Below are 12,009 nucleotides of genomic sequence, written 5' to 3'. Positions count from 1 at the left end.
GTATTAACAAATTACAAAAAAAAAAAATTGACACTGAGTGGCACCAATAAGTATAGACTGACGGGTCCCATCTTCGGACATAACCTAGGTGAGGTAAATATATATATATATCGTTGTGCAAAGTTTAAATTAAGTTGAGTATTCCGTTCGCTTCTTGTGAGATTTACAAGTTTTTAAAATGTTGACCCTTCGGACATTATACAGTCATGGTTTAAGTATTGGGTTGCGCAAAGTCCGTTCGAGTGATTTTATAAAATTAATTTTCAGCCACATTTTGAACTTTGGTGGGGGAGGTACCAGAAGAAGTGGACTGACAAGTCTCATCTTCATAATGTAGGTAAGGTAAATATGTTACGATGTGAACATTTTCGATGACGTTGAATATTCTGTTCGCTTCATATCTTTCAACATAATATTTTTATCAAGGACCACCACAGAAGGGGGGATTTTTTAAACAAAATATTTTTTCATGGACTTTTAAGACGTAGATTTTTTAAAGAATATTTTTTCAAAGACCAACAGAAACAACCTATTTTTTCAAGGACTTTCAAGGCGTGGATTTGTTAAAGAATAATTTTTTAAAGGCTTGATTTTTTACCTATTTTTTTAAAGGTGTGAATTTATTAAAGAATTTTTTTAAAGGCGTGAATATGTTAAAGAATATTTTTTAAAGGTGTGAATTTGTCAACGAATATTTTTTTAAAGTCGTGAATCTCTTCAAGTACTTTTAAGGCATGATTCTTTAAAGAATTTTTTAAAGCACTTTTAAGTCGTGGATTTTTGTTAAATGAAAATTTTCAAGGACTTCAAAGGCGTGAATTTCTTCAAGGACTTTTAAGGGATGACTTTCTAAAGAATATTTGTTTCAAGGACTATTATATCGAGGATCTATTTATATAATATTTTCCCAAAAACGTTTAGGGCATGCATTTTTTAAACAGTCGCCAAATTCTTGACAGAGAACATATCAAGGCGCCGATTAGTGCTATAACAATAAATATATACTCTGACACTGTTTGGCGCTAGGTTCTGAAACTAATTGTTCTGGAAAAAATCATATTTATAAGTTTTAAATACAAAATGTTTGATAATTTTATTTAAATTACTAATAATTTTCACCCTCATTGATGAGGATCTGTGGCGAGATCCGAATCTGCCTTACCCCTCGGCGGGGCGGACAATGTCATAAATTCCGCACTATTAAATATTTGTTTTTTTTTATAAAAACAACAACTATTTTGCAAAAACAAAATACAATTGGTAACCCGCCAACACTACTTATTATTGTTTATTTATTTTGGTGTGTCCACTTTCCAACAATATACCCCATTTTCACACCCTTAGATCATCCTAACCATCCTTACAAAATAACATCTGAACACATTACAAATAATGTGGAATAATTTAATTTTTTTTAATGTCCTATTAATTTAGTTGCAGTGGTTTCCAAACCAGCAGCATAATAATATTCTAGTATCTTAACCACAAAATGGACACAAAAACCTCAAGATTGCATTCACATTAAAAACGAATAACGAATTCGGTTAATATTAAATGTGTAAATACAAAAGATAATACGCTCAAAGAAAAATGTTTGTAATTTTAAAAATTTCATTACAAGTGTGTGTAAACAGTTTCAAGCTTTCCTAAAAAATGTTCCACCTTATTTTGAAAGTAGATGGTGCACTTATGTGACGACCATAGGGCAAACTTCATTATATGATGACCGCTGTACAGAGATGGCCTGTCAGAAACAGTGACGTAAATGACATACATTTCCGACGTATAAAACATACGTCAGAAACGTCGGAAACCTACCCAAATCCATTAGGTTTTTGACAAAATGGCCATTTCCATTAATCAATTCGGAAATTACGCATGCTTTACTCAAATTAATATAAAATTTAAAAATTTTATTCTCAAAAAAATTTAGACATTTTTTTCAGTTCTAGGAATGTATAGTCAGATATATATAAAAATAATATATTTTCTTGAAAATAATTGTATATGCTGATAATATTGAAATAAATGACGTTTACTACATTTATTACATTTCATACAGGTTATGACCTTTTCGACGTTTACACCTTTTTGACAGTCGAAAACCTAAAAATTCGTCACACAGACCATCCCTGCCGCTGTAGATCGTAGAAAAATGTGGCACAAGAATACAACTTATTCTTTCGTTCTCTAAAACTTTTTCGTAATTAGCAAAAATTTTCATTTAATTTTTTTCTTCGAGTGTAAACCGCAAATTTATTTGAATTGATTTGTTGTTGTTGCTTATCATTTCCAACATTTGCCATTCTCCCGCATTTCTTTTGCATTAAATATGAATGTGAGAGACAAAGCAAAACAAAACCAACTACTACTCATTCCATTGTCTGGAGAAAAAATGAGGCCCACATTCCCTAACGGGAGAGGGAGCGTCTCCTCTTCAATCGATGATATTGCTCCAAACACACAAAAAAATCTCACTCAACTCAACTGATAAGACTGAGAAGTTCGCCTGTGTCGAATATAAAAATAAATTTCTCTTCGCATTGTTTGACACTTGTCGCGGTTAAGTGAACATTATTAGTGTTGTTCGGTTGTGGTGGCGGTGGCGGCGGCAGCGACAGCATTTAATCGGCTCATAAAATTTTATTAATAACACAGAAATACCTCTTGAAGATTGTTAGCATTCTCCAGTTTGTTGGTGTGTTGTGTTGAGGCAGTTCGCGACTCTTTAAAGCGACCAAAGACTAAAGACAAATAGATATTAGAATTTTTTTAAACGCTATATATATAAAGCTAGCGTGAAAAATACTTGAAACGTGGTGTTGTGGAAGCTCATTCACATTACTTCTTTTCATCCCGAATTTGAATAAAAGGAATACCAGAAGAAGAAACAAACAATGATTCGCGTAATCGAAGATACTTTTGGCACAGCCATCAATCCCATGACTAAACAAACGGAGGAAATAAAACGCTTTACCATCACAAATGGTATGCAAATGAAAGTGCAGGTGAGTTGAGTTGAAGTTGCGAACGAAGAGTAGCTGCTGCTGATTATGCAGGTTTGCTTCATTGTTTCAGTTTTTGTCGGGGTGTAGGAGTAGGCGTGAACAATACTCGCCCCTTGGTTTGATAAAGTTAACGTGTTGAAGTTTTGTGTTAAAGTAAGGCGATTATTTTAGTATCAAAATGTGGCAAAGTGTTTTTTTCTAAGTGTTTTGTTTTTATTTACTTTTCTGCTGTCGTTTATAAACACGCCGAGAATTGCTGAAGTGACGATTGCATTAATGGGTTGCCATGTGTGGGGAATTTTGATTCCATTGCTAATTGCCAGAAGTAGCACACATTGATATAAAAAAAAAAATTTCTCCCGATTTTCGATTTCAAAAAATTAATTCAAAACAAAAATAAGATTTAATACAGTAGAAAGCTATGTTGCAAGGGTATTATAGCTTTGCGTGGGCCCAAGAGTTTGTAACGCCGCAAAATATTGGTCTTAGACCTACTTTTGGTATACCGATCGTCACATATCGACAAGCTGAGTCGATCTAGACATGTGTGTTTGTCCGTCTGTTCATGATAATATGTGAACACGATAAAGAACACAGTTATGGACCATGAAATTTTTCATGTAGGGTCGGTTCTGGTCAATGATGACTCCTATTTTTTTGGTAATGGTCTGTTAACATTTGGGGATGAAATAAACCACAAACTCCATTCTTATATGTTTTTCTGGTCGAACAAAATTATGACCCGAACATCAGGAAATTTTACACAGAGAAAAGAGTTCGACCATAGAATAAGCATAACTGTTTTGATGAAGATCGTCCAATATTTAGCGGTCAAGTGGACCCACTCTTTTGTGTGTTCGACCATAGAATAAGCATAACTGTTTTGATGAAGATCGTCCAATATTTAGCGGTCAAGTGGACCCACTCTTTTGTGTGAAAAATGACAAAATTGTTATTTTATTGGTCATGTATTAACTCCTGAAGGCCATAGACCCCAATAGTTGATATTATATCCAAGTAGAGTGTTTGTCCATTAAATTGATACCAATTTTATTGTTCCATTTAGTCAGATGTGGAAGATTTTCTTAATTACATACGGGTGTCCACGTATTCTGATATTTTTTATAAATTCTGAGCTGATGCCTAAAAAAAATTGCATGATGTTCCGGTTATGATGAAGGATGCCGGCAATTATTACAAATTGATCACTTCGGGAATGAAGTGGACAGAAAATTGGAAATATGCCTAGTTATCTAGTCGCACTAGACTCCACAACTTCTTCCATGGGAAAAGCGATCAGGACAATTAATCAATATTTAGCAGGTCAAATGGACCAACTTTTTTTGTTTAAATTTTACTCTGGGAAAACATGATTTGGAAAAGATGCCGCAGAGGAGCTGTTGACCTCTAATCGGTCAAGAGAATGCAATTATTTCCAAGATCCGCAGAAACTTAGAGTTCAATGGTAGTTGTATAGGGACTATACTACTCCGCTCACTGGTTTTATTTACGACGGACACGATAATTCCAAAACTAATAATCCAATCCGTTCTAAATTTGGATAGGATAAATTTTGGTTTTTGATAGAATATAAAGAATTTTCCAAAAATCTAATTTCATAGATCCGCCCTTTTGTTAATTTTTGTTTGATGTTAATAACACTGTGCGACACGAAAATTTTTCGAGGGTTCTGGTTCTGGACCACGAAAATACCTTTGTTTTTTCTGGGTCACTTCGAAAATTAATTTTATAACGGTAAATATAAAGAAAAACGTGGTTTCATGGATTTTCAATTTGAAACTCGAATAACTTATTTACTTTATAAGGGATTTATATTATTTTTCGAAGAGTACAATTTTTCCTTTCAAACAAGGTATTTATTTGGTAAATCGGTCGAGGATTGGCTGAGTTACAGCGGTTGAAATGTGAAAAAATACGCATAAAATGACAAAATTTATTTTTCTTCGGACTGTACGATGAAATTATGATATCAAGCCATATAAGTTTTATTATATTACGGGGAAGAAAATTAAATTAGCTTTCGAAAATGATAAAAATCAAAAAAATCGGTTAAAAAATGTATGACCATACGATACCCTACAAATCTGCCACGTAACTCTAACTTTATGCGGATTTTTATTACAAGCCAGGCAATATTTCGTGATAGTTCAAGCATCCTGCCCGTTTAGAGGCCAACAGCACCTCTTCTATACACTGACATATTTTCCGAATATTACTAATATTCAGTAAAGTCCTCCTAATTAGTTCTCCATATTCCCTTCACCGTGTGATGTGTGATGTTCGGCTTATAATTATGACCTATAGCTCGAAACAATCAGTTTTCGGTCCAATCCATTCCAAAATTATTGTCAGAAAATCACCGAAAATTATAGGTGTTGTCCTTGACCATAACTGGAACCTCATGGAACATTTCAAAGCGATCGGCGCTTTATCTTCGCCTTCCAGAATGGTTTACTAAATAATATCTGATTACGTAAGCATCTATAAATATTTAAGTGTAACTCTCACATCCGAGTACATATGACAATATAATTGGTATCAATATAAAGGCCAACCACTCCTCTTGGATATACTATCAACTTTTTGGATTCATGTCCTTCAGAAGTAAATATAAACGCTATAGAATACAAATTGTGTAATTTTTCACACAAAAGTCAGGGTCCATTTGACCCGCTAAATAATGGCCGATCTTTATCAAAACAGACATGCTTATTCCTTGGCTTCGTGTAAAAATTCGCGATGTTTGGGCCATAATTGCGGCCTCTGGAGTGACCAGAAAATCCGACAAAAATTGAGTATTTGGTACATTTCATCCTCTAAATATTTACCGATCTTTACCGAAAACAATAGGGCTCTTCATTGGGCAGAACCAATCGTATATGCAAAATTGTGCAGATTTGTCCATAACTGTGGCCTGTATCGTGTTTACATATTATAATGGACAGACGGACGGACGGAGACACATGTCTAGATCGACTCAGCTAGTCGAGATATGATATGATCGGTATACTTAAAGGTGGGTCTAGGACCAATATTTCGCGGCGTTACAAACTCTTGGGGATGCACAAAGCTACAATACCCTGACAACATAGTTGTGTAGGGTGTAGAAACTTTTTATTTAGGAACTCAAATGTAAAGCGACGAGCGCTAGTCGAGATATGATATGATCGGTATACTTAAAGGTGGGTCTAGGACCAATATTTCGCGGCGTTACAAACTCTTGGGGATGCACAAAGCTACAATACCCTGACAACATAGTTGTGTAGGGTGTAGAAACTTTTTATTTAGGAACTCAAATGTAAAGCGACATTTTCGAAGGTATATTGATTTTTTTGTTAGGTAACCCATAGTGAAATGTAATGGAGAATATTTTTTTCTCATTGATACCACCCGCCGAAAATTAAGCTTTTGGGGGTAAATTTGAACAATATAGCAAAAAAACGGTAAAAAAATAAAGGTTCTCTATATATAAACTCAAATTATAAACGATATTTTAGAGCTATATAGTTACTAAATATTTTTTTATTTTGTGACCCATAAAAAAATAAAATAAAATTTTATTTTAGAACCAATACTTTTTAAATATTTTATATTTACCGATATCTTCTAGTCGGAGTATATATTTATGGATATCCATTGATATCAACTTGTTAAATACTCCATTGATATCACCCTTTTAAACAACACAACCCTCTCGTTTATGTTTTTCATTTATTTTTTAAAAAAATCCGTTTTACTTTTCCCAATCTAATCTAATAACATGGCAACCCTATCTAAAAACTGCACTACAAATATTTCGCGTGCAATAAACAATTCGCATTGTTTTGCTTAATTGATACTCCCGCTCTCACAGTTTTGTGTTATGCCTGTACAGTAGTGAACTCATTGTTGTTGTTTTTATTTTAATGTACATTCTTTTGTCATTGAATAGGAACGACGATTCAAAATCACAAGTTTTTTTAAGATTTTATAATAGTCAAATAATAATTCGAATTTGTTATCAGTATGAACAATATCAATCATTTGATATGTGTACTTCAATTTCAAAAACATTTGCAAGTGCAAGTGTTTAACAAACATTTGGCTAAGCAATGCCATAATTCAATAAAACGTAAAATTGCTTTAATTTTGGCGTGTCGATAATAGACATTTGTTGTATTTTGACAAAATATTTGCATTCATGGATCTCTATGTGTCTGCCGAGGAAATTTCAGTTCTTTAAAAATTTCAATTGGTGTATGGTATCTCCCATCTATCGAACACTTCCTCCAAAACTCGACATTTTTATTGAATAAGAAAAAAAGTTGTTGTTTATTTTTTGTTGACCAAAAATCTCCATAAAGGCTATAAATTTTATGACAGGTGGATGACAAACAACAACAAAAATCTTTAGTTTTACATTCGCAAATATTCTTATCTACAGCTTCTTTTATATACTACTGTGGCGATATAACTTGTTTATCCAGGCAATGAATTAAAGCCTTCGATGTCCATTCACCACCAGCTATTTGTTTTTATCGAAATTTTACCCAAAGGACCACTTTGATGAAAGTCGAGACAATATTGTTTTTACTTTTCGCCATTTTTTGCCATCCTCTATTTGGCTAGCAAAGATAACAAGGAAAACTTCCAGGCCATAAATATATTCAATACCGAGTAAAAAAAAGTAATGTAAAGGCGAAGAAGAAAATCAAACTTAAAAACTTTATGCCATATCTGTTACAGTATTTGTTTTGGATAATGCCCCGGAATTGTAATATGTTCAAGAATATGCCACATAGCTATTGTAGCCATTGAAGAGTTACTGTAGAAGAAATGTCCAGACTGTTGAGTCATAAAAAAACTTGCAGATTGCTGTGAAACTTTCTTAATTCTCACTTTGTTTTTTTCTTTTTCTCGTTTTTCATACTTTTTACAACCTTGCCAATTTTTGCATGAATCTAACTATGGAACCAAATGACGACGACAACAACAACGAAATCAATATTCGAACATGAACACCTTGGGCAATGGACACAAACATACTTTAAACATTTTCTTGGATTGTGTCTAAAAATCTCTCTGTGCCCCACCGAACTGAATGATGATAATGAAAATGCTGGCAATGATGATGACGATGTCTTTCCCTGCTGACGACGACGATGATGATGTTGATTGTCGGACTGCCATTGTCTTCTATATGGACTACTTCTTGGGCAATTCAATTAAAATACATCAACTTTTTCTTCGTGAAACAACACAAACAACAACGAAACAACTTTTCACTTTGTAACTCTGTTGCAAATACTCACTTGCCTTCCATTCACTTGTCTTGTGTTCCTGTGTTTTCAAATCACAAAAGGTTATCACTTTGGGTGCTACCATAACCAGCATTGAAGTACCGGATGCAAATGGCAAAGTGGAGGATGTGGTGCTGGGTTATGATGATGTTGCAGGTGAGTACGATGGAAATCTGAAAATTAAGAATATCGGAATCATAATAAAGTCAATTGAAATTATTTTTGAGAGATTTTTGGACGGTTTGAATTAAAAAAATATGAGACATGTTTTCATAGGCGTGTATTTAAAAAAAAATATGTTTGAGCAAGTTTTCATAGGCGTGGATTTAAAAAAAATATTGAGATACTCAAAAAAATTTTTTTGAAAGGCGTGGATTTTTTTAAACACATTTTTGAGATACTACAAAAATGTTTTTTGAAATGCGTGAATTTTAAAAAAATTAGATACTCAAAAAAAAGTTTTTTTGAAAGGAGTGGATTTGTTAAAAACATTTTTAAAGGAGTGAACTTCTTAAAACATTTTGTTTTTTAAAGGCATGGATTTCCTTTTTAATGATGCGGATTAATTGAAAGAGTTGATTTAAAAAAAATATTTTTTTTTTTTGAGAGTAATGGATATAAACAAAAATATTTTTGAGAAGCGCAGATTTAAAAAAATAGTTTTTGAGAAGCGTAGATTTAAAAAAAAATAATTTTTGAGAAGCGTAGATTAAAAAAATTTTGAGAGGCGTTGATATTTAAAAAAATATATAATATTATTTTAATTTTTTTTCGAAAAGCGTATATTTGTTATACCCTACACAACTATGTCAAGGTATTATAGCTTTTTGCAGCCCCAAAAGTTTGTAACACCGCGAAATATTGGTCCTTTAAGTATACAGATCGTCATATTTCGACTAGCTGAGTCGATCTAGACATGTGTGTCTGTCCATTATAATTTGTAAGCACGATACAGGCCACAGTTATGGACCAATCTTCACGAAATTTTTCATGTAGGATGGGTTCTGGCCAATGAAGACCCGTATTGTTTATGGTAAAGATCAACTATATAATTTGTGTCGGTTTTTCTGGTCGCTCCAGAAGTCGCAATTTGGCCGGAACATCGCGAAATTTTACATGGAGAATGATTTGATTTGTGTGAAAAATGACAACATTTGTATTCTATGGCGTATATATTTACTCGTAAAGGGCATAGACCCGAGAAGGTGATAATATAAATAATAATAAAGAAGGTGGTTTTAAAATAATTTTTAGGCATGAAAATAATTTTATGCATGCCCGTCCGTCTGTCCATGTTAAATTGTAAACAAAGTACAAGTCGCATTTATGATCCGATTTGAATGAAATTTGGCACAGCTCATTTATTTGGCCTAAGGACGAACCCCATTGAAATTGGGAAAAATCGATTGAGATTTAGATATAGCTTCCATATATATTTTCGTCCGATTTTATGCAAATGGTACACCAAAGTCACTATATATCTCTCGATTTGCACGAAATTTGACATAGCGTACTGAACTAAGTCAATAATGATGTGTGTTAAGTTTCATGAAAATCGGTGAAGATTTCGATATAGCTCCCATATATAGTTTCGTCCGATTTAATGGAAATGGTGCACCAAAGTCCCTATATATCTTTCGATTTGCACGAAATTTGGCATAGCGTACTGAATTACGTCAAGAATGATGTGTGCTAAGTTTCGTGAAAATCGGTTCAGATTTAGATATAGCTCCCATATATAGTTTTCTCCGATTCTATGTAAATGGTGCACCAATGTTTCTATATACCTTTCGATTTGCATGAAATTTAGCACAGCGTAATGACTTAAGTCTAGAATGATGTGTGCTAAGTTTCGTGAAAATCTGTACAGATTTGGATATAGCTCCCATATATATTTTCGTTCGACTTAAGGCAAATGGGGCACCAAAGTCCCTATATATCTTTCGATTTGCCCGAAATGTGGCATAAAGTACTGAATTATTTCAAGAATGATGTGTGTTATGTGTCGTGAAAATCGGTTCAGATTGAAATAAATTGAAATTATGAATATAAATTGTTTACATTTTAGGGGATTGACACGAAATTTTACACAACATATTAAATTGAGACTAGAATGACGTTATTGCGTTTTCTTTAAATTGGTGCAGATACATACATAGCTTCCAGATATATTTGAAATGGGTGTCTGATTGAGAATACCGAATAGCGTGTATCAAGTTTGCTTTAAATTTTACATAAATTTACATAAATTTGCCCTATTGTACGGAAACGACTATATTGCCACTGTCATGTGTATGGATTGATGTTGGTCGGTTCACTTATAGATAAAGATCAATATTCATGTCAATGTTCCTTCTAAAAGGCGACGTCTATTAGGATACATATGTTGAATATACCCAAAGTAGTGGAGGATATCATATAGTCAGCCCAGTCCGACTTTACTACTTTCATTACTGGTTTAAAATATATTTTTACAAAGGCAAGGATTATTTTAAAAAGATATTTTTAGAAATGCTTGGAGAGGGATCCCTTAAGACGTACTATTATTATTTTTTAATCTAAACTCTTGAGAAATGTTTAGACTAATATGCGGGGATTGCAGAAAATTGGGTGTTTTGGACCACCTCTTAATTTTTAGTATTTTTTTATATTCAGGTTGTAGGTATATCATAACATCGTTTCTAATCGATGTAGGCTGTAATTCGGTCCTGGAGGGTTAAAAAGGTCTTGTGATATAATTTACTATATAGAACCAAGTTTTGGCATAGCCCTCTCTCCCCATTGTCGGTATTGCGGGTTCCTAGGGGTGAAAAACATATGTACAGAACAATTTCGATGTTTCGACACAACATCCATATAACTGTATCTTTTCGGTCCTGTGAAGACCTAAGACGTATGATCTTCCATCCGGCTGTAGTCTACATTTCTAGTTGGTGAAGGGTCAACGTATTGTAGCCAACATTTTTCGATACAAATCCATGTTTTGACTTAACCCCTATATAAAGTTTAAACCTCATTCTTTGAAGTTTCAACGTTTCATCCGATTTTTTTTTTTTTTTTTTTTTGCATAGATCTTCTCATGCCTTTTTCTGTTATGTTAAAGAACCTACGAAATTTGGTTATTCCACATTCCTTTTATCCTTTACCCCACTAATGCGAACAATTTTCCAACCCACCAAAAAAGAAATGCCTATCATTCGGCTAAAATTAAATCCACTATGTCATTGCAAAAGTGCAGTACCATCCCGAATTGTCAACTTACACTTGCCTCAGCACTTCCGTTGGTATTTCGGCAATTTTTCTTTTAATAACGCGAACGCAGGATACACATTTTTTTCTGTGCAAATTTCTTCTGGTCATCTACATTAAAGGTTTAGCCAGCCAGAATCTATGACCAGAAAAATGAGAGAATAGCGAAAAACAGGGTAGAAGGGGTTAAAGACAAAAGTTTTATGACTTTGACGTTTTTAGACGCTTAGTCACGAAATATGCTGTGTAAAGAATGATGATAGTTATTTCTTGTCTTTCTTTTGGGCACCATTTTTCTTTGTTTCTCTTTATTGCACCAGAGTTTTTTTGATGTGTGTTTTTGTGGCGATTTTTGTTTTTCTTGTTTTTTGATGAACACTCATATTTTTTTTGCTGTTTTTTTGGTTTAACGTAGCACCAGCACCACTATCCGCTGATGGAGTAATAGTTTG

The 12,009-nt window shown here is 33.5% G+C and overlaps 1 protein-coding gene across 1 annotated transcript; it reads left to right on the top strand.

Moving 5' to 3' along the window:
* The first annotated feature begins 2,874 nt into the window (after positions 1–2,874).
* LOC133324121 (aldose 1-epimerase-like) lies at positions 2,875–8,559 on the top strand. The gene is made up of 2 exons (XM_061533008.1): positions 2,875–3,008; positions 8,371–8,559. The coding sequence occupies exons 1-2, from the start codon at positions 2,898–2,900 to the stop codon at positions 8,557–8,559; spliced, it is 300 nt and encodes a 99-aa protein (XP_061388992.1). The 5' UTR covers positions 2,875–2,897.
* Positions 8,560–12,009: the final 3,450 nt, after the last annotated feature.

The sequence above is a fragment of the Musca vetustissima genome, unplaced genomic scaffold (genome assembly GCF_032173495.1).
Source record: "Musca vetustissima isolate MV318-11 ecotype Yass unplaced genomic scaffold, APGP_CSIRO_Mvet_v1 utg72074, whole genome shotgun sequence".
NCBI lineage: Eukaryota > Metazoa > Arthropoda > Insecta > Diptera > Muscidae > Musca > Musca vetustissima.
The sequence above is the reverse complement of the archived record's forward strand: the minus strand, read 5'-3'. Positions and strand labels throughout refer to the sequence as shown.

Excerpts from the sequence above, each read along its gene's own strand:
- LOC133324121 (XM_061533008.1), top strand. The coding sequence starts at position 2,898 with ATGATTCGCGTAATCGAAGATACTTTTGGCACAGCCATCAATCCCATG. Across the intron at positions 3,009-8,370 it reads GTATGCAAATGAAAGTGCAG|GTTATCACTTTGGGTGCTAC; the intron begins GTGAGTTGAGTT and ends AAATCACAAAAG.